This window comes from Lynx rufus, unplaced genomic scaffold (assembly GCF_022079265.1).
Source record: "Lynx rufus isolate CCGP_SWC_20201006 ecotype Redwood Valley unplaced genomic scaffold, mLynRuf1.p SCAF_10, whole genome shotgun sequence".
NCBI lineage: Eukaryota > Metazoa > Chordata > Mammalia > Carnivora > Felidae > Lynx > Lynx rufus.
The window spans coordinates 88,504,885-88,527,571 of record NW_025814824.1 but is presented as its reverse complement, the minus strand read 5'-3'; the positions used below and the strand labels follow the sequence as shown (position 1 = coordinate 88,527,571).

Here is a 22,687-nt window from a genome sequence, read left to right as displayed (position 1 = left end):
TCATTAAACCCAGGCGGTAGGTTTTGTCGTTGTCATGGCTGTAGGGGGCTCAGAGCAGCGGGGCGACTTGGTCAGAGGCAGGCAGCCAGGACACGAGCCCGCGTCGGCCTCACCCATGGCCAATGCCAGGCATCAACGTTCTGCTCCGAGCCACCCGGCCTGGGGAGGCACTGGGCGTGTCAGAAGCCATCCTGTCTCCCCCGCCCATCCTCCCCCGGCCCCTGTCTCTTACTTTCAAAGAACAGCACTCCCGAATCAGGCTGCCCCGTCCTGCCACCCCGCCTGGGCCCCAGCGGCTGGCCATCTCCACGGCGCCAGGTGACGAGCGGGGGCGGGCGGCCCATGGCCCGGCACGCCAGGAGGGCACTCCTCCCCAGCTCCACAGCGACGTCCCGGGGCAGCTCCATCAGCTGGGGCGCATCTGCAGGGAGGTGACCGGTCAGCCATGCCCGGTGGCTGAACCCCACGTGCCCCCAGAGGACTGATCCCGCCGCCTGCCCCCCTCCCCTGGCTGGGAGGTTCCCTTCCTCCCGGCCTCGCCCTCGTGAACCTGGGGCTGACTCATCTCCAGGGCTCTAGGGCCAACCTGAGCTTGGAAGGATCCGGCCCTGAAGAGGGGTTAGGGATGAGGCAGAGGGAGTGGCCTTTGGCAGGAGGAAGCTACCACTGGGCCTCACGCCCCTGCACGGGGTCACGGGAGCCCCGCTGTGCCTGGCCGTGCAGGGGGGCGGGGGCAACTGGCCTGCCCCTGAGGCGACACCTCCTGGGAGGCCCACCTCTGAGGGGCTGCAAATCAAGTTCCAGCCACAGGAGCCCCCGCGCCTTGGAGACCCTCCCCTCCCTCGCCCTCCCCCTGGACCTCTTGCACCTGAACTTGGGCAACCATTTCCCGACCCCCAAAGAGCCCACTCTGTGGGGAGATTACGGGCCACCTTGACTCTCTTCTCCACATCTCTGTTTGCCAAAATTTTTGTAATGAGTATATGAAACTCCACCACAAAATGAAAACGTGCTTATTATTAATCAGGTGACTTTATACTTCAACATTCATCATGACCCCAGGGCAACAGTCCTCGACGAGGACTCACCTGGGTCAAACAAAACTCCAACAATACGCCAAGAATCTACTTCCCCCCTAGTCTTTTGCTCCCCACGCCCCCGAGCTCATGCCCTTCCCCAGGGCCACCACTGTTAATAGCTTGTAGTGTTTCTGCTAAACTTTTTTCTAAGCGTTGTCTGACGTTTATCATCAGGAGAAAATAAGTGATTTCCCCAAACAGAAACTCGTGATCCTTTCTGCCCTTCCGTAGGCCAGAAGTGAGTCCAACTCCAGATGGGTCCAGGCCCCGTGCCCCGCAGCTAACGGGCACTGTCCTCCAGTCCCCGTCCCCAGACCCATGACCAGGAAGCCTTTTTTTTTTTTTCTTTTTTTTCTTTTCTTTTTTTAGCCTGTAGCACCCAGCACCATGGAAACCCCTCCACCTCTTTGTTCTGTCCGCCTCCCTCCAGAAATCGCCCCCATTTCCATCCAAATCATGACATCAAATTTCCCTCCTGGCCCAGGGATTAGGGAAGTTCCAAGGAGATATAAACACAAGTTGGAAAATTACTGCAAGGAGGACCCAACGGTCTTGGATCCAACCTCAGACGCCACCCGCACGCCTCTCTTTCTTGTTGGGCCCTGGCCAGAATCCCAGAAAGCCTCTGCTCCGGGCTCGCCTCAGACAGGGTCACTGGTCCAACGGAGCCCTGGCCCCTGGGCAGAGGTGAGCCTCACCTCCGGGACAGGCACTCCCAGAACCTGCCTTCGCCGGCCCCGCCCAGCCGCACCTGCTTCTTGACCCCTCCCTCCTTAGTCCCCAAACAGCCCAGCTTGGTCTCCCGACTCTGGCACATTACAAAACACACTCTCTTCCCCATTCTCCTCCCAGACCTGAACTTCCCCCTGGAAAGGGACAACCGACTTACGATCGTCAGCAAATGATATGGACAGAGCGTAGCATCTAGAGCACCTACGAACTGACAGGCACGGTGACGGTGCTTTTAGAAACACCAGTTTCATCAACGGCCCCAATAAGCTCCTGAGGTGGATGTCATTACAACCCTACTTTACAGATGAGGACGCTGAGGGTCAGGGAGATGAAGGAAAGCACAGGTCCAAGCCGATGGAAGAGGTGGGATCGGAGTTTAGGTCTGGCTGCGGCTGAGGCCCAGGCTCTCACCCACCGCACCCCTGCGTCCCCCTGGGTCCTCGGGAGCAACTTGGCCGCTTGCTCCGGCCAGAGCCGCACCCGTCTCTTCTGTCCTTTCTTTGGGGTGAATCCCAAAGCAGCCAAATCCCGACTCAGATCCTGCCCGGAAAAACTCTGACTCAGCCTCGGGCACAGCCACACCCCCCTCACCCCGTTCCTCACTGGAGCCCCCAAATAAGCCAGGACCCCAGAATCCTCGTACGCCCGGGCTGAAGGTCCTTTGGTCACCTCCTCTGCAGATGGGAAACTGAGGCCCGGAGCAGGGGCAGGGCCGGCCCTGAGTCCTGCAGCATGTTGGTGGGGGCTGGGCTCCCAACCCAGTGCTCTTCCCAGGGTCTCACCAGAGGCTCAGCCACCTCTGCTTCCAGGCCCCCTCCCCACAGACTCTCAGGTGACCCTTGCGGTAACCCAGGGAGGGACCGTAAACTGGCTCCCCCGACTGCGAGAGGGATGGCCCCTTCTGCCTTGGCCTCAGGCGGGCTTCGGGGCAGGAGGTGCAAATGCCCAGGGACCATTAGGCACTGCAGCCCCACCAGGCTCCCTGGAGACGCAGCGTGTGTTTGTGGGGGCGCAGTGCCGGGTGGGGAACCTAGAATACCCAGGAAGAGAGGACAGCCCCACTGAAGGATGCCAGCCAGCAGCCTGGGTTGGGGGGAAAGGACAGGAGGGTCTAGCCACCCTGAGGGCCACCTCCCCCTTCTCCCTGCTTCCCCTCCTCTGCAGAAGGGCTGAGGGGTTTGGTTAACTCGGCCCGGCAGGGCCACTCCCCACCTCCAGGAGGTTTTCGGGGGGAAAGGTCCCCATGGATTCTAACAGCAAAGTGACCACGGCAGAGGTGATGACTTCCCTTCCTCCTACTCGGCCACCAGGGCAGGGGGCACCGGCCTAAAGGCCCAAAGCCTGCGCTGGGCCCTTGCACTGCCTCTGCCCCAGTGGGCATCGTGGATGGACCCCTTCACCACTTCGGGCCTCAGTTTCCCCATGCAGAAGGAGGTAACTATTTTTATTCTGGTTCCAATACCTTAAAGTTCCAGGGCTCTTTATCATTGTGCGCAGACCCAGCGTTCCCCCCACCCCCGTCCCCTGTGCCATCCCCCCGCCCCAGTTCCCGTGGCTCAGAGCCCTGCAGCAGGGCTGGTGGGGATGAGCCAGCTCAGGAAGGAGAGCTCCAGTCTGTCTTGACTTTGGCCACGAGTAGGCAGGGGGTCTTAGGTCCAATGGCTACACAGCAGGGCAAGGTGGACAACAGGAGAGGCCGGCCTCGGGCCCTGCCCTGCGTTCAGAGGGAATGCCGGGGTGTCTGTGGCTGGGGGGGATGGGCTCCACAGCCCCCTCCCGGGCAGGGTCCTGCAACTGGGCCCGGAGCCGCAGCCCCACCAGCCGGGGCCGCAGGAGGACTCTCACGGGCCTCTTCCTCTCGTGGAAAAATATTAACAGTTATATTTTATGACCACATTGACATAAAGGCACACACCATCCAGCCTGGATTCCTTCTTATCTCTTTGTTGGTACCCATTTGCTTCCCTCTCATTTTAAAAAAAATGAAAATCAGAGCCTTATCCTGGGTCGCCGGAGGCATCCCAGACCCCGGGTCCGTGCCCGCCGTGCCTGACGGGACAGCCGCCCGGAACCCTGGCCACTCCTGCCCCGGATCCCAGCGCCGCTTCTCTCCTGCTCTCCCGGGCTGGCCACGGGCCCTCTGCACCCCCCAAAGTACCTGCTCTCCCCCCCCCCCCCCCGCTCATCTGCCTGGCGACCGCAGGCCGGGAACAGAAAGGGGAAGGAGCGTCCTCTCATCCCGAATGAGAATCCAGCAGGCGCAGGTGACGGCTCAGAGCGGCTGTTCTCAGCGAGCAGAAAGGGCAGTGAACTTGGGGCGGGCATGGCCTGCTGCGGGGCCCCGCTCACCAGCCGTGTGACGAACCGCGCCGCCTCCCCGGGCCCCCGTGGGCAAGCGTGTTGAGTATTTATTCCATTCAAGCCCGGAGCGTAGCACACTGTCTCATCAAATCTCTCAAGGACCCTACGGGCAAGGCTCTGTGATTATCATCTCCTTTTCACAGATGGGGAAAGAAGGGCGCGGGGAGGTCAAGAACTTGACCAAACGGGAGCCTGCACACGGACCTCGGACTCCAGTCTTCCGCGTCCAGAGGTGACGCACAGGTGCCCTGCAGGCGGGTCCACTGACACCGGCACTCGCCTCCCTCCTTCCCAAACGCCACCAGGAAGAGAGTTCCCAGCTCAACAGCAGCAGGTGGGCACTGTGCCCAGCCGTTCCCGGCCCTGGAAGGCTCTGCCGGCCTGGCTAGGAAGGCTGGACCGCAGCTGCCATCCAGATGGGCAGGAAATTCGATTTCCCCCCACTGCTGCCAGGCCAGCTCTCCCCAGACACACAGGCGCTGGGTCACCGTCCACCCCTTCCCTGACCTAAAGGCCGAAGGCCACCAGTGGCCCAGTGGCCGAGAAGCCTGCCTCTGGGATGCCAGCCGGCTCCTCCTTGACGTGGCCCTAAGGCCTGTGTCTGACAGGCGGAGGGAGCGGAGGAAGGAATTAAGGCAGTGCTGCAAAGAAATCAGACAGGAAACAAAGGATGACTCTTGGAAACAATGCCAAGGGCAGCCCTGCCTGGAGCGCCCTCTCTGCTCCCCCGGAACCTACTGACTGTTAACAATGACGTGGCATTGATCAGAACCCACCAGGCCCCAGGCCTTTCTTATCTCTCACTCATACAGCATCCCGGAGCCTGGGGCTGGCGGTGACCCCACAGCGGGTAGCAGATTCCCGGGCACCCCTCACCCCCTGCTCTGTCTCACTCCCTGGCTCGCTTCTCTTGCCGTGGGGAGATCTGCACACATTGTTCCCTTTACCTGGAACACTGTTCCCCAGCTCACCACCTGACTGATTGCTTCTGGGTTCATCTCAGACACCACCTCCTCCAAGAAGCCTTCCCAGCCCCCACCGTCCGTTGGACCCCTTCTCTGGGCACCAACAGCTCCCCGTGGATACCACCTGCAAAAGTTTGGTGTATTGTCTGTCTGACATCTGGGACCTTGACACCAAGAGCCCGAGTCTCGCCTGCCATTGTGTCCCCAGCACAGGGCCCGGCCACCTGGTGACCATGTGCTACAGGAATGAATGATGGAACAAACAAATGAAGGCCAAGAGTGCCCTAAGCCTGGGAGGATCCAACCCTGGGATGAGACTGTCCTCCTCAGGGCCAGAACCTCCTACTCACAGGGCTTACTCTCCCCCCAGAGCCCCCCACCATCCTTGGAGAGCCCCTTGGGCGTCCCACCCAGCCTAGACAAGCACATCCCCGATTCTCTGTGCTTCCCCAGAATTCCTAGCACCTGGCTTTCCCACCGTGGCCACAGCGAACCCCTCAAAGCCCAGTCCATCCCGGCTCAACACGCCAAGGAGCGGTGCCCACAACTTCTAGCAATCCCCAGGACTCAGGGTCCAGGCCCGGAACTGAGACATCACGGCAGTCACAGCCAAGGCCATGCACCAGCCACAGGAGAATACAGACTCCCCATCTGTAAAAAGGCGATAATCAGGCATCTGTTTATCAAGCACTCAAGATGGGCCAGATTCTTTTTTTTTAAATATTTTTTTTTCAACGTTTTATTTATTTTTTGGGACAGAGAGAGACAGAGTATGAACGGGGGAGGGGCAGAGAGAGAGGGAGACACAGCATCGGAAACAGGCTCCAGGCTCCGAGCCATCAGCCCAGAGCCCGACGCGGGGCTCGAACTCACGGACCGCGAGATCGTGACCTGGCTGAAGTCGGACGCTTAACCGACTGCGCCACCCAGGCGCCCCAAGATGGGCCAGATTCTGTGCTAAGCTTTATATGCCTGATTTCACTTGGACGCTCACAGCAACCCTCATGGCATGGTCAGCCCCGTTTCACAGAGGGGGAAACTGAGGGTCAATGACTCAACCAAAGCACATAGGTGGCAAGTGACGGAGACGAGACGGGACTTCAGGTCTCAGGAATGACAACGCCCGAACTTGACCCAAACTGTCTCTGTGGCAGGCAGCCTCCAAGATGGTCCCAGTGACCCCTGCCTCCCGGTATCTGCACACTTGAGCAGCCCCTCCCACCCACCGCGCACAAGGGTTGGTCGGTGTGACCAACAGAATACAGTAGAAGTGACTCTATGTCACTTCCACGACTGTGGCTGGTTATAAAGACTTCAGGGCGCCTGGGCGACTCAGTCGGTTAAGCGTCCGACTCTTGACTTCGGCTCAGGTCACGATCTCACAGTTTCGTGAGTCTGAGCTCCACATCGGGCTCTGCACCGACAGTGCTGAACCTGCTTGGGATTCTCTCTCTCTCTCTCCCTCTCTCTCTCTTTGCCCCTCCCCTGCTTGCAAGTTCTTTCAAAATAAATACACTCAAAAATAATTATAATAAATAAAACACTTAAAAAATTTTTTAAAGACTGCAGCTTCCTGGGGCGCCTGGGTGGCGCAGTCGGTTAAGCGTCCGACTTCAGCCAGGTCACGATCTCGCGGTCCGGGAGTTCGAGCCCCGCGTCAGGCTCTGGGCTGATGGCTCGGAGCCTGGAGCCTGTTTCCGATTCTGTGTCTCCCTCTCTCTCTGCCCCTCCCCCGTTCATGCTCTGTCTCTCTCTGTCCCAAAAATAAATAAACGTTGAAAAAAAAAAAAAAAAAGACTGCAGCTTCCTGGTTGGATTCCCTCCCTCCCTTTCTCTCTCTCCCTCCCCCCCCCCCCCCAGCTACCTCACTCATGAGAATCCATGTCAGGAGAAGCCTTCTAGACAAGCCCACATGGAGAACAAACAGAGGCCTCCTGCCAACAGCCGCATGAGTGAATTCAGACTGGGTTCTCCCGCCCCAGTCAAGCCTTCAGATGAAGCAGACCCAGCTGAAGCATTAACGGCAAGCCCACGAGAGACCCTGAGCCACGGCCACCAGCCAAGCCACTCCCAAATCCCGACCTCAGAGGCGCGGCAAAGGGGGAGGGGCAGGTGGGGGCCAGGTGCAATACTCACATCCAACCTCCAGCCGGATTTCTGCAGAGGCATCTCCCATCTCGTTGACAGCTCGGCAGGTGTAGACGCCAGCATCCCTCTCCCGAGTTGCCGGGATCCGCAGTGTCCCAGAGCTGGAGCCCTCGGGGCCCAGAATCATTTCAAGACCCCCTGGACCAAAGATGGGAGAGCATATCTAATGGGGACAGAGTCTCAGTTTTCTAAGACGAACAGAGTTCTGGGAGTGGATGTTGGTGACGGGCATACAAGGACACGCGTGTAATTACAACTACCGAACCGCACCCCTAGCAAGGGTTAAGATGTCAAGTTTGTTATTTGTACGTTACAACCATTAAAGGCAAATTTTTTAAGTTGAGAAAAGCCTCCAGCCCTGCGGGGGGGGGGGGCTTCCCTGAGCTCCTCTGTTGACCTCTGTAGAGGCCCAGCCTGTCCCCCTGCATTCAATGGGCTGAGCACCAACAAACTCCTTGCCTGGGTCTCCCCGCTGGGTCCCCATCCTCCACCCCAGGTCTAGACCGACTGAGGTCTGGATCAGCTCTGGGGGCGCCCAGGGTCGCCCTGGGATGAGCACACCCCACCCACGGCTGCCTCTCTGAGGCCTTATCCCGGGCAGGCTTCCCGAAACCCACCCTGAGGCCTCCCTCGTTTCTCCTGACTGTTGTCTGCACCCAGGCTCCTGACGGCTCCCCTGATTCTGCCCTACTTTCTAAATTCTATTTTCATTTTTTATTTTCACTGCGGTAAAATGCACATAAAACAAACAACTGCACCATCTCCAGCGTTCAGAGTATCCGATTCAGGGGCGTTAAGTACGTTCACATTATTGTGTATCTGTCTCCAGAACTTTCTCGAACTTTCTCGTCGTCCCAAACAGAAACTCCGCCCTCAGTAAACAGTGACTCCCCATCCCCCCACCCCATTTTTCATTTCTTCAAATGAAAAAGATTTTTACTTGTGGCAAAAAAAAAAAAAAAACACAACAAAATTGGGGGCGCCTGGGTGGCTCAGTCAGTTAAGCGTCCGACTCTTGATTTCGGATCAGGTCATGATCTCGTGGTTCATGAGTTCGAGCCCCGCGTCGGGCTCTGTGCTGACAGTGCAGAGCCTGCTTGGGATGCTCTCTCTCTCCTTCTCTCTCTACCCCTCCCCCACACTCTTGCTCTCTCTTTCTTAACAATAAACTTAAAAACATTTTTTAAGGAACAACAAAATTTACCACCTTCACCATTTCCAAGAGCGCAGTTCTACGGTGTTAACTATATTTACGTTGTCGTACAACTGGAATTCCACTTCTCCTTAAGGCTGAATAATATTCCATCAAGAGATGCCCTTCTAAAAAGGGCTGGCCGGGCTCTTGGCCAGAACATGAGACACGAGCACTGAATGAGGAGTCCCGACACCCCTGGCACCCACCAGGGGTGGCCTTGGACAAGTTCAAGTTCGAAGCTACTTCTGCCTGCCAGGACTCTGAGCTAATACCTCAGGTGCGTCCAGGTAGAAGAGGGCAACATGACTGAGAGGCTGACCCTTGAGAAGGAGCTAACTCCTGTTGGCCAAACTCTAGCCCAGCATCCGGCACCAGGAAGACCCTCCGTGCCCATTAACTCAAAAGAGCCTCAGAAAACCCTGGTCCTACGGCTCCCCATTTCTCGGGTAACTGCATCACTGTCACCATCTAAGGACACCGAGCCCAGCCCGGGTGCCACGCTGACCCTAAACACTATACACTGAATCCTTGCACAACCAACCTGTCTGATTTCCCCCCATTTTCCAGATAAGGAAGCAGGCTCTGAGATGCCAAGTCACCTGCCCCTTTTTCACCCAGGGAACCAGAATTCAAACCTGAGTCCACTCTCGTGTTTGTTTGTTTGTTTTTTTTTTAATGTTTTATTTATTTTTGAGAGAGAGAGAGCGAGCAAGCCAGGGGAGGGACAGAGAGAAAGAGAGACAGGGAGACCCAGAATCCGAAGCAGGCTCCGGGCTCTGAGCTGTCAACACAGAACCTGACGTGGGGCTTGAACCCATGAACCGCGAGATCATGACCTGAGCCGAAGCAGAACGCTGAATCGACTGAGCCACCCAGGCGCCCCAATGAACCTATTCTAAATCCTGTTGCTGACCACTGAGCCGTGCGGATGCTGGGCTGGGTGGGGGGAGGGGGTGCCCCCCTGACTGTTCTGGAAAGCTGATCCTCCGGGGCCCCCGCGGGACAGTTCCACAGACCCCTCTCGTACCTCGATACCAGACGACCCGGGGTGGGGGCACCCCAGACACCTCACACACCAGCACGGCCTCCTCCCCGACAGCAGCCAGCACCATGGCATTTACGGCAGAGACCGAGGGCGGATCTGTGTGGGAGCAGATGGGGAATTTGGGAGCAACCCACAGACCCCCTAGGGCGACAGGGCGGCTTTTCACAGTTTGGGGGGGGTGCAGCGAGGAGAGAGAAGGAGCTGGCCTCCCTGCCTCCTCCCCATCCCCCACCATCCGTCACCCCAGAAAGGTTTCTGACCCAGGATCTCAAATCAAAGCCAGTCCCGCCTGGAGCCACCCCACCCCTCAACACGCATCGTTTGTTATTGAACTTGCCATCAAAGTGGAAACCCTACAAGGTCCTGAAATGCCCTAGGTGGGCTGCCCAGCCCTCCCTAAAGTCCCCCTCAATTCACTCCACACCAGCCTTCTCGCAGCCCCTTGAGCACCCCAGACTCATGCCGACCTCAGGGCCTTTGCCTCACCGGGTCCCCGGGCTGGGAACACTGCTCCTATCCCCTTCTCTGGTAAGCATCACCTCCTTACCGAGGCCTTGGCCGGTCCCGTGTGTAACAGCCATTTCCCCCTCGCCCCACCTGCCTATCACCCTGCGCTGTGAGCCCCCGCGAGTACCGTTAGCTGCCCGCATGCTTCTTTTGTGCCTCCCCACCAGAATATAAGTTCCACCTGGGCAGGGAGCATGCGTTCACTGCTGTATCCCCAGCTCAGTGAGTATCTATGGACGGGAAGGAGGGAGGGAGAGAGGGGGAGAGGCCCAGGTACCTGTATAATAGAGGGTGACCGTCTCCTCGTCTGTGCCAACCTCATTAGCGGCCCGGCAGCTGTAATTCCCAGCATCCTCTGGGGCCACTCCCTGAATGATCAGGGTTCCCTGGGCATCCACACGGATTCTGGAGTCACGCCATAAAAGAACATGTTCAGCGGGAGGGGGCTGATTAGGTGGGGTCACACAAAGACTACCTGAGTCATCCTCGATAACAAACGAATTGATCCCATCACTAGCGACCGCCATTTCCTACTGACTGCTTGCTCTGTGCCTGGCGGTGCGCCCAGCACTTCACATAGATTGTCCTTTTTCATTCGTGAGGCTCAGAGAGGTAAAGCGACTCGCCCAAGGTCACACAGCCTGAATGGCAGAGGCAGGATTCGAGCACAGGTCTGGTGGATTCTGGAACTACGGCTCTTGGCCCCCGGGCTCATACTGAGGCATCGTTATGTTTTCAAAGCAATCTCGCTGCCGAGTCTCAAATGATCCCAGGAAGAAGGCAGGGCACATGCTACCCTCGTCCTGGGGCCCTTACCTGCTGTCCTCTTGCAGAGCATGACCCTCACGGCTCCAGGAGATGTGGGGTGTGGGGTACCCCGAAGCTGAGCAGCGAACTCTCACCTCCACACCCTGGGAGAAGTGCTGGGACCGGGTGTGGATGCTGACCTGGGGAGCCTCTGCAGTTCAAAGAGTGGACAGGTGGTCAAGAGTCCGTCTGGGCAGCTGTGCTGTCCCAGGTGCCTCCACTCCATCCCCGAAGTCACAGATGGGCCAGACGTAGGAAGCAAAGGCCCCCCAAGGGCCCGGATCCCAGGGAGTGGCTTTCCTGGGAGCTGGGGTTGACCAGATAGCCGCCCAGGCCACACGGGGAGGATTTTCCAAAGCTCTCCCTGGGGTTCTGGTCTGGGCTGAGCATCCGGGAGAGGTTTAGGGTGACAGGCAGATGCCAGGGCTGGGGGCAACGCCCATCTCCAGTGACCTTGAGGGGACGCCAAAGCCTGCCCAAGTACTGGCCCCAGACTTAGGTTCTGTTCACGGTACAACGGGCTTGTCAGACTCAAACAGACCTCACCAGGCCAACTCAGCCAGAATAGGCAACCAGTCCCCTCCCACAGCAGTGGCAGTCTCCACACACTCCAGGCAACCAGTCAGGAGTGGCCGGGACAAGAGAGGGCAGTTTTTCCAACACGCTCACTTTTACACTTGGCCAAACGGCATCCCAGAGAGAAGGATCTGGCTAAACCCTGGGTGGACCCGAGGCTACATCCGGGTCCTAAAACTCCAGGACGGGTGCTCTTTCCGCTGCCCACCCCCCCCTCCCCCGCCCCATCTGGCCAGGGCCACCCAGCCCCCGCCACGCGCTTCTGATCTCTGGACTTCCAGAAGTTTCCCGTAACCCACCCCTCCCCCACATATGGCAATGGAGCTGACCCACGGCACGGGAGGTAAACAGGACACGACGAAGCTGGCTTGGTCTACAGCAGTAGAGATTTAGGTTAGCTACCAGGACGAACTTTCCACGGCGAGAACCGCTACACATAGGCTAGGAGGCTACACAATCTTTTTTCTCTGAAAACCCGGAAGACCCTAACGGGGCTGGCGCTGCCTGCTGGGGGTGGTGTCTGGGCAGAGGCGTGGATCGACGGGCTCTGGGGATAAGCACGAGGTAGTGAGGGGCGCCTGGGGGGCTCAGTCGGTTGAGCGTCCGACTCCGTCTCAGGTCATGATCTCACCGTTCGTGGGTTCAAGCCCCACACTGGGCTCTGTGCTGTCAGCCCAGAGCCTGCTTCGGAGCCTCTGTCCCCCTCCCCCCCTCTGCCTCGCCCCGCTCGCGCCCTCTCTCTCAAAAATAAATAAAAACTTTGTTTTAAATCGTTTTTTAAAAAGCATCAGGTAGGGTGCTGAATCAGGAAGACACATCGCAGAGGCAGGAAGAGCCTCACCTCGCACCAGGAGCCACACGGACGCCCTTGTGACCCCGTTGGCGTTGCTGGCCATGCACTGGTACCGTCCGCCGTCGCTGGGGATGATGCCGCTGACCTCCAGGGACAGGTCGGCCAGCTGGGCGACTCTGCCCGTCGAGGCCGACAGGACCCGCCAGTCCCGGATCCAAGTCAGGTTGTAGGGGACCTCACTCAGGACCTGGCAGGACAGGATGGCTGTCTCCCCCGGGGACACGGTCACGTTGGGGGCAGGAACCAGCTGCGGTGGGGGGTCTGAACGGGTAAAGACAGAGGAGACTCTGAGAGGCTGACGCAGAGAAAGGACCATCCTGCCGGCCCCCGGGGGTGCCCTGACTCCAGAGCCCCGCACCGTATCCTTCAGGACGCGTGGGCCAGTAGAGGAGCCAAGTATCACGTGCTCGCCATCCCGGGGACGGCACCACCCCAGGGAGGGCCCGGCCCGCCCCCTGCTTACCCCCCCCCCCCCACCATCACACACCCGGCGAGGGCTGCGTGGGGCGTGCGTGCCTTCCACACGACGGCCAAGTGCAACAAGTAACAAGCTCTACACCCTGTGAGCCAGTAGTCCCACCCTGGGGAACAGAGCCTTGGAAATAACTCTCAAGAGGGAAAGAGTGATGAGTACAGAGCTATTCTCTGTACAAATAGCAGGGGCACCGTAACAGCCAAAATATACAACCGAGGCCACTGCCCCAGAGGAGGGAAGAGCTAAGAGAACCACTCTCTTGATAGGAAAAGGGGAGAAGTGACAAGATCAGAGACTTGTCTAACTGGGGATGTGGGCCCAAGAACCTGCAGGAAAAAAGCCGGGTCCACACAAGCTACACGTGCCAGTGACCTGATGTCACAAAGAGCCTGTGAACGCCACAGTCCTGAAAAATGATATTGTAGAAACCAGCCAGAAACAATACCTGGGGGCCAATGAGAAAATCCGACTATGGCCAAATTAAACACCATTAAGGTATTACTGTTCATTTTATTAGGTGTGATCGTAGAACCTTTATTATATGGGAAAATCTACTTTAAAAAAAAGAGAGAGTGATAAATACCGAAATGTCAGCATGCCTACAATTTAGTTTAAAATGGTTTAGCCAAGGGGCGCCTGGGTGGCTCTGTCGGCTAAGCATCCGACTCTTGATTTTGGCTCGGGTCATGATCTCATGGTTCATGCGTCAGGTTCCGTGCTGAGCGTGCAGCCTGCTTAAGAGTGTCTCTCTCTCTCTCTCTCTCTCTCTCTCTCTCTCTCTCTCTCTCTCGCTGTCTCCACCCTCCCCCACTCACACTCTCTCTCTCTCTCTCTCAAAATAAATACACGTTAAAAAAAAAAGAGTTCAGCCAAAGAGCAAGAAAGCAAATATGGCCAAATTTGAGCGATTATTAAGTCTAAGGAATGGGTGTGCAAGTTTCCTTATACTCTTTCCCTTTTCCTGTCCTCATCGTTTATAAAAAGTAAAACCATTAATTCACGCCACAGAAGCATGTTTGCAGACACGTTATATTGTTAGATGATAAAAAAACCAGGTTGTCACATGCATACGTCTGTATAATATATATAATGCTATCCCAGTTTTCTTAAAACGCACACACAGATAAAGGGCTAAGAGGGAGTAAATCAAAATGTTACGGAGGTCGTCTCTAGAATGAGACCGCAGGTTATCCAGATCGAAGCATAGCAAGTCTGTGGGATTAGAGGCTGCAGACTGGCTAATCTTTCCATGTTCCTTGGACTTTTAAGGCAGTTTAGATTCCTGATTTAAAAACACAAAGCCAATGTCATTTTGAGATGGTCCGTGTCATCAGCAACCTTCCTGAGCCGGTTGGGGCCATCCTGGCAGAGACCTGGAGGCATTAAGGGAGGGGGACTTCCAGATGGGCAGGGGCCCCCGAAAGGGCCTGGGGGAGGAGGGCACGACCCTGGCTGCGTTTCTCAGCCTCCTTCCCGTCTAAGATCCACACGCTGTTCCTGGGTGACCGCCCAAATGGGGTGCCAGGTGGCAGTGTGGGCAGCAGGGCCTGGGTGACGGCAGCTGGCTGGCACGCTCCCCCACAGATGGAGACACCCTGGGGAGAAACCCTAGAGGGAAAAATCCGGAGGGGGTGGGGGGAGGGGAGACGGGGATGGGCCGGAAAGGACAGACCTGTGACAAGAATCTGGGCCTTTGCTCGCCCGGTCCCAGCCCGGCTGACCGCCGTGCACTCATACGTCCCTTCCTCGGTCTTAGAAGCCCGTGGGATCTCCCAGCTGCTGTTTCCCGACACCCTGTGAACACAGAGCAGCTGGAGACACACAATAACACTGACCCCCGCCAGGGCCCCCCAGCCTTGTCCCGCCCCGGAACCCTGCCCAGAGGGGACAAATCCTCTTGGAGACTTGGTAAGGAGGGGCAAGGCAGCCGAGGACGTGCCAAGTCTACAACATGCTGGGTGACTCTGAGCGAGTCCCTTTCCCTCTCTGAGCTCTGGGCTTTCATCCACGACGGGGAGGGTCTCGGAGGGTCCTTCCCACCCTGACCCCACGGGCCCCGGCCCTGCGTGGGAATGTTCCGGAAGCTCAGCAAGCCCACAGCTCCTCCACAGGGTGACGATCTAGCGGTGGTGGGAGATCTGGGGACCACCCTCCCCCCATCCCTGGCCATGCTGGGAGATGCCCAGGACACTATGACCGAGATCAAGGTCCTTCTCCTGCCACCCACATCCCTTGGACCCCTGGGGCTGGGGACACAGAGCAGACAGCACCCACTCACTGAAAGTGCCTCTCCTCGCCCAGCCTGGCTCCGTTCCGCCGCAGCTGTAGCCTGAAGGGGAGGGTGCTGTGTACAGAGCAGGAGACCAGCAGGGGCTGGTCCAGGTAACCATGGATCCTAGGGGGCATGCTGACCAGGGGGGCACCTGTAGGCAAGGTCCGGCACTCAGGATTCCTCCCCACCCGCCCTGCCACAGCCTGCCAACGCAGAGACCACAGGGATGAGCCAGGAGGCCAGGATTCAACCCACAGCCCCACCATTTGGGGGTCACCAAGAGCGGGGTCACCTTACCCCCGTAAGCTCAGTTCCCACCTCTGTAAAACGGGCTTAATCCTGACACTGATGTCACCACGCTCTCCGGGGAGCTGGTGAGAGGCGGTGCGTGGAAAGCACTTGGCATGTCCACAAGGCACGGCAGGCCCCCTCAGGACGAGCCGGCATTGCTTCTACGGTTTCTAAGAAGACCAGCCAAGACGGACGGGTCTGTGCAACCACCTTCTCCACGGTCCTGGACGTAGATGTTGCACCAGCCCTGAGAAACCTGATAAAATGCTCCCCGGACCGGGCTCTCCAAGCTTCCAGACCTCTCATCCGCCTGGAGGGTCGGTTTTACCCGAGGATGTTGGAAGAAAGCCTTTTTTATTTAAAAATAAGCGAAGCTGAAGTATGGCTGTGAATGCAAAGTTCACTCGAATTTTTGAGATAAGAGACTTCAATGAAATCCCACAGTTTGTGATGAGCCCCGTGGGGCCCCTGAGAGACACTCCCCCCCCCCCCCACCGCCCCCACCGCCTGACCCTGGTCCTGGGATGACACATTCTCTTTCCTTGGCCATTAGAATCACTCCAGTGGGAAAGTCTGAGAACGCCCCCCGCGGGGTCAGTCACAGCTGTCAGTGCCTCACTGGGTGATCGCGGGCGTGTGCTCAACTCTTGTCCTGCCCTCCCCCGCATCCCCACCAGAGATGCTCCTTGGGTGAGACAATGCACCAGACGTCCTCCGAGCCCAGAGCTGGGGGTGGGAGGGCAGCAGGTGACATCATGCTACAGGCTCCCTGCCACATCCCAGGGGAGAGGGATGTCAGACCATCTAGCCACGTCCTCAGCTGTGTCCAAAGCAGCCACCGCTCACCCACACACACTGGAATCCTCGGCAAGGCCAGCCCAGGCTCTGTCTTCCATGAGCTGAATGGGCCCAGGGACCATGGCCCAGTCCTCACTACCTGCTCCAAACCCAGAGCCTCCTGCTCTAATCCCAACTCCCAGCCTCCCGACCCATCAAGTGGGGAAGGAAGCAAAACACCAAACCACCTCCCTTCTCCCTGCCCTGCCAACACACACATACTCTCTCTCTCTCTCTCTCTCTCTCTCTCTCTCTCTAATCTAGTGCTGAGATGAAGACCAAAATCCAGAGAGAAATCCAAACTCTTCGACTCATCTGCAAGAACAGGACAGAGAGAAACAGGCTATTATTGCCCCTGCTGAAACTCCCTCCTGAAAATTCCTCCTTGGAGTTATAAAAGCCAAGGGAGGAGGGGCCCAGGGACCACAGCAGGGGAGTGGAGGTCAGGAGGCTGAGAGACGGGGTCCCCAACCGCCCTACCCTGCCCTAACCTACCCTACTCGGATCCTCAAAGTCCCCCACCTCACCCTAGTGCCCTCTCTGCATCCCTATTTGTAGTAGACAGAGGAGTCTGTCCCTTGTTAAGAGATCCCCAGCAAAGAAGATGTTGGATATCAGTGGCATCCACCTCTGTGAGCTCCCCGCCCAGGCCACTGCCACGGGAAAGGGGGGAGTGGGCAGGAGGAGGGAACAAAGCCCAGGAAGGAAGCTGATGACCAGTGAACTCAGATACCCCACGCTAGGACCAGAGGCAGAGCTACAAAGCCAAAGACTCAGCCCTGCCCTCTGGGAGCTTCTGAGCCGCATGCGAGACCTCAGGGACACAAGGAAACAAGCAAAAAGACATACATGTAGGAACCAACACAACATGACCGAAGATAGGACCACAAAATGACCCGTGCCCACAAAGACATAACAGTAACAGCAGCTACCACATTGGAGGGCCCAAGTCCACAATGCCCACATCATGGGCACAGCCTCAGAGCACCCAAGAGCTGTCTTGTTATGTGTATTAACTTATGGAACCCTCAGGGCAACCCTGTGAGATGGGTAGCCTCAGCTTCTCCGTCTATAAGATGGGGACACATCTCAGAAGCACTCAATGAGCTAATGTATGGCAGGTGCTTGGTTCAGGATTATCTCATGAGAGGTGCTCAAAATGGTGACTAGCTTAGTATTCCCATGATTAGGATTATGGAAGAGCAGACCCATACTCGCTGCCCTGCCCACTGCTGTGTCTACAACGCCTAGCACCAGGACTGACACAGAATGCACGTTGGATGGACATTTGGATGGATGGATGCATGGATGAGTGGGTGGATGGATGGATAGGCAGATGAATGGATGGATGTTTGGGTCAATGAAGGGTGGGTGGAGAGACGAATGCATGAGTGGATGCATGGGTAGACGGGCAGATGGATGGCTTTGTACTAAATCCTCGACTGATTGTTCCATCTGAACCATCCCAGTGTTTAGCATAACGCATCGCAGAGTTTCCTGCTCATAGAAGTTTAATTTTCTAATATCACGCGATCAGGGAAGGCTTCCAGGAAGAAGTGAGTCTCCAAGTGAGCCGGGGCGCTGGGGGTGACGAGCGCTACTCACTCACCTGGGACCACCCCACTGTAGGAAACTCCAGAGACACGGAGAAGGGGATTCCCCTCGTGGTCTTTGCCCTTCACCTTGAGGTAGAAGCGCTCCTGGGGGGCGTGGAAGGGCGGCCCGCCCCAGAGCTGATGGGCGGAGCCATTGGAGAGGGGCTGCATGGGCAAAGTCAGGAGGGGCTGCCCCGAGCTGCGTGAGAGCTCCACGGAGTCCAGGTGGCCGGGTGCCTGCAGGCCCGTGGAGTTGATGACCAGGGAGATGGGCACCCCTGCAGAGGGAAGGGTGAAGAAGAAGCTGGCTCCATGATCCTCCCCAAGCAGGGGCCCTCAGACCATAGTCAGGGACCCAGCTTGCTTGGCCCTCCTCGCGGCCCCCTCACCTCTTTGCTGTGCCAACTAATGCTGGGGGGTGGCTAAGCAGAGGGGGCCTGCTACTGTCCGTGGTCCTGAAACGCCACTGTCCACCCACACCACAGCTTCCCACGGCTGCATCACCTCCACTCTGCAGACTCGGGCTCTCCTGGAGTAGAACTGGGAGGGGGCATATCTCTCCACCACCACCCTCCCCCCGTTAACTCTGGCGTGGGCTGTCATCGGGCAGGCTCTGGGACCAGCCAAGGTGAGACACACGCTAGTTTGGGAACGCTGACTCCTGCCTATCCCCTCTCTCCCCCCCGCGGTCCACTTTGCTTTGATTTTCTTTTCCATCTTATTAGCCCCGGGCTTTTCACCCTGTTCCAGAAAAGACAGAGCTGGAGCTGGGTTTCTGAATTCCCTTAGTTGATTTGGGAACTTTGCTCGGGTCTTTCCCTTTTCAGGCAGTCATTACTGTGTTTTGTCTCAGAGATCACAAACCAGGGAACAGAGGGTGTGGCTGGATAAAAATCTGAACGCCTTAACATTTTTGAAGAAGCGTGGAGAACAATCTGGAAAGGGCACATCAAAATCTGGAAGTCCGGATTCCTTGGAAAAATAACGTGTGTCGGCGCTGGGCTCCATTCACATGTGGCAACAATCGGCCAACGGCAGGTAGCTGCTGTCCTCTGTATTTGGGCAGTTGCTGTCCAGCTATAGCCATGGCCTCCAGACTCCCGGATGCCCCAGCACTGAAGCCAAGTGCCAATCACTTCTCATTTGCAATTGCCCTGCTGTTTCTCTCTCCCTTTGTTTTTAAAACTTTCTTGGAAACCACATCTTTATCAAAAGCAGAAACCCAAGAAGGTCCCAAAAAGGTCCCAAGAAGGTCCCCTTCACTCTCTTCCACTGGGGACTGGTCCTGGCGACCCTTCAGTTTTCAACCCCCACTCGCGCGCTGCATTTAGGAGTTCTTTTCTCTCCTGGCTCTAGAACGGGAACCAAGCTTCCCTGCCTCCCCCCTTCCTGACGCTGGGAAAAACAAACGTGAAATGAGCAAGCAGCCCCCTTTCGCTTTGGAGATGGTCCTCGCACAGAACCAATAAGGGCTGACAACGATGACAAAAGTTAGAGCAAACACACGCTCAAAAGCTCTAAGGATCTTGTATGCACCGTGTTGGTCATTAGTCAGTGGTCCGAGTTGACCTGACCTGGTTTAGATCCCTCCCCTTCTCTCTTCTGAGCTGGTCCCAGCAAAGTCCTCTGATGGCCCCACGGTGAGGGACCATACTTCCCAAACTATACACTGGGACCCCTGATCTGGCCACCAGACGGTACTTTCTGGCATGGAGCTCTGACAACCCGAGCCAAGAGCCCCTGCCCTCTCTGGAGCCCTCCTCCTCCAGATGGAACCACGAGGGGACACACAGGCAACCCCAGATCCCAGGGGTGGCTTCTAATCAGAAAACCGACCCTGTGCCTCCAACTCCAACATCCCCCTGGGCTCTCAACCCCCATCAGCCTCCGGAACATCGGAATGTCCATCAGGACATGCATTCCTCTGGAGTAAGATACTGTTCTCCTTTTCAAGTAAGCTAACAACTGACTAGCACCTGTTAGTTTGTCGGACTAGCCTGCTGTTCCGTGGAAAACCGAAGAAGCTCTAGACGGACAAGTTTGGACAAAGAAAAAAGAGAAAGTGTGGACTGAGTAGTAAGGGGGACAGCCAAAGGTCCTGGGGGCCTTTGGGGGCAGGGAGTGTGTTCTAAAGGTAAATGGTCACGGCGTCACCTGGGTGGGGACCAGTGGAGAGGGTGCTGGCCCTGGGCTCGGTTCACTGTGGTCTGAGAGAATGGCTCAAGCCAGCCTCTTCCGGGTACATCGCAGTCACACACTCATAGCCTGCCCCCCAAGGCTCCCCGATTCCCAAAGGCAAGCCCCGCCTCTTCAGAAGGCAGATCTGCATCGTCCCCAGGGTCCGGAGCACCATACCTTGTAGGGGCCACTCAATGGTGTGGTTGAGGTCCAGAGAGGGCTGGGTGGAGAAGCCGGCTCGGAAGTCGATGTTGCTGACGCCTGTGATCCTCACCGAATGGCGACCGCTGCTGTAGACCTAGAGCAGGCCCCGGCCCCCGTCACCAGGGCATCCGCCTCCGGTGCCCCAGCACCGGGACAGACACGTGGGCAACTTACCTACTCCCTGGGGGCCCAGCACGACGCTCCCCAAATGAAGCAGAAGAAGCCTCAGCTACGGTAGTGTCCTTAGTGGGACCCCTGAGGCTGTTCTGCCCTTCTGGCCTCCCCCCCCACCCAACACCTGCAGCTCTGTCTGTCCCCCTACAGGTCTAAGCCCTGCCTTGCCTTCCCCACTGGCATTAGAGCTCTTGGCTCAAAGCCGCTCAGAGTTTGAAGGTCAGGAGTCAATGCTACCCCCTCCCCTGCAGCACCCACGCCCAGCCCAGGGCCTGGAGCCTAGCAGGTGCTTCACAAACGTTTGTCCAATCAGCAGGAGCTCACATCCCTCCAAAGCAGCAGCCTCCCCCATCCCAGGACACTCTGCCGGGGGCCCAGCCTACCCCAAGTCCCTGGCCTCCGGCACCTTGCAGATTAGAGTGGGCCCTGCTCCCCCTGCCAGCCCTTGTCCCTCTGAGCCATCCTTCCCCCCAAGGTCACCCTTGCTTCTTTTGTTCATTCTTCACAGGATAGGTTCTGAACCTCAAGCCGGCTCAGTCACCCACCTCTGGACCCTCAAATCACTTCTCCAGCTTTCTTAAAAGTTGCCTAACTAACCCCAAACCGCTCTACTTCCTCTCACTGGTGCAAAGCAGAATACTCCTCCTCTGTTCTGGACCCTTTGCTTCTACTGATACGCCCACCTCGCCACCCATGTTCCAGCCCCCAGCCTCCCAGGGCCCCAAGGCTCTCGGGACAGGCAGGAGGGAGACAGTGTCTCAGCTCGGTGAAACTGGTCCCCTCCCTGGGCACCAGGGCCCCGTACCTTGATGGACCACAGCCCAGGATGCTCAGGCTTAAACGCCACGACCTTGGCAGAGTCAGGGATGCTGAGGAGCACGTTGAGGCCCTCGTCCTTCTGCAGGATCCTCCCTGTGGAACGCCCAAGGGTTTCTGTCCCCACATCTTTCCTGACTGTGACAGAGGCCCCATTCTGCCAGGAACCCATAGTCTTTCCAACCACCAGCCTCAGCCTTCCCAGAGAAAGTGACAAAGGCCTTAGACGGTGCTCAGGCCTTTGCCTCATTCTACACTCCAGCCTCATCCACCCCTGGGTGTGGGCCATACACCTCGCCTCCAGACCTGGGGACCCAGGACATCCTCGGAGCTCCATGAGGCCAGGTAGCTGGGTCCAAATCACACCGACCCTGGGTGACCTGGACAAATCACTCCACCTCCCAGAGCCCCAGCTTCGCATCTCAGTGGCATGCCACCAATTCTTGCCCCGACTTGTCTGCTAGCCCACCGTAGGGACCCACTGAGAGAATACGGGTAAGACTCCGCGTGAACCTTGCATCCCAGGGACCGTCATTACTCTTGGAGAGAGAGAGAGACAGAGAGAAAGAGAGCCCAAGCACGTGACAGAGGGCGCACTCAGGAGAGGGGCAGATGGAGAGACAGAGAGAATGTGAAGCTGAACGCAGAGCCCCATGTGGGGCTCGATCTCACAGCCGTGAGATGGTGACCTGAGTGAAATCCAGAGTCCGATGCTTAAGGGACTGAGCCACCCAGGCGCCCCCAGGACTGTCGTTGTTTTAATTCCCCTCCCTTGGCTGCTAACAGCCTCCCTGCTACCTCATTCACCATGGGCACCCCCTCTGCCCTCCACTTGGCACCCCCCCCACCCTCCTTATTCCCAGAGCCTTGTGTCCAAACCCACTGCCACCCCGGGTCTCTCTCTTTGTCCCACCCCGGACTCCCAGCTCAGTCTTGGGGCCAAAGCACAGGCCGGCCAGTCCTAGGGTGCACATACCCAGCGGGTCGCGGACTTCGATCTCGGGACCCGGACCGCTCAGGGAGATGGTGACCTCCTTGAGGCTGGGGTCAAAGGGAATCCTCCACGTGTGCTCGCCCTCCTCCTTGTGGTCCGTGGACAGCAGGTGCACCTTGGAGGCCTGGATCGCTGACTCTACCCACTTCAGCACCTGGGAGGCAGGTTATGAGAAGTTGATGCCAGCAGAGGTGCCTGTGGTCCCGCTTGTGTCTGACCCACTGGAGGCAGGTCTCTGACAGGTCGCCAGCAGAATCCAGTCCCCCACCCTGGGTTTTAGGCAGCATATAGGCTTTCCAGGTCACCCAGTCCCCCCACACTCCCACCGCTCTACAAGAGGGCCAGTTCACACATCATCACCCTCCTGGCCTGAACTGAGGCGGCTCAGAGGGAATGACCAATTTCTATGGCACCCACCACTTCCTCCAGGAAGCCTTCCTGATGCCTCCTACCCACAGATGAACCCTGGAGATCCGGAATCTCCCCCAGAGCAATGTAATTCACTGTCACCCCCCAAGGGGCCTCAGGCCACATTCCTGCCAGGGTAGCACACTCTCTAAGCAGGACCGAGAGGGTCTGCTGC

The 22,687-nt window shown here is 57.6% G+C and overlaps 1 protein-coding gene across 1 annotated transcript in view; it reads right to left on the bottom strand.

The window, feature by feature from the left end:
- Positions 1–22,687, bottom strand: part of HMCN2 (hemicentin 2) — a 147,303-nt gene that overhangs the window by 94,727 nt on the left and 29,889 nt on the right. The window contains exons 6-17 of the mRNA XM_047097159.1: positions 22,087–22,258; positions 21,100–21,206; positions 20,094–20,214; positions 17,753–18,016; positions 15,022–15,166; positions 14,416–14,537; positions 12,257–12,529; positions 10,849–10,990; positions 10,310–10,437; positions 9,508–9,621; positions 7,274–7,423; positions 233–421 (exon numbers count right to left, since the gene is read on the bottom strand). Of these exons, the coding sequence (XP_046953115.1) occupies positions 233–421; positions 7,274–7,423; positions 9,508–9,621; positions 10,310–10,437; positions 10,849–10,990; positions 12,257–12,529; positions 14,416–14,537; positions 15,022–15,166; positions 17,753–18,016; positions 20,094–20,214; positions 21,100–21,206; positions 22,087–22,258 (1,927 nt within the window). The remainder of the gene's footprint in view (positions 1–232; positions 422–7,273; positions 7,424–9,507; positions 9,622–10,309; positions 10,438–10,848; positions 10,991–12,256; positions 12,530–14,415; positions 14,538–15,021; positions 15,167–17,752; positions 18,017–20,093; positions 20,215–21,099; positions 21,207–22,086; positions 22,259–22,687) is intronic.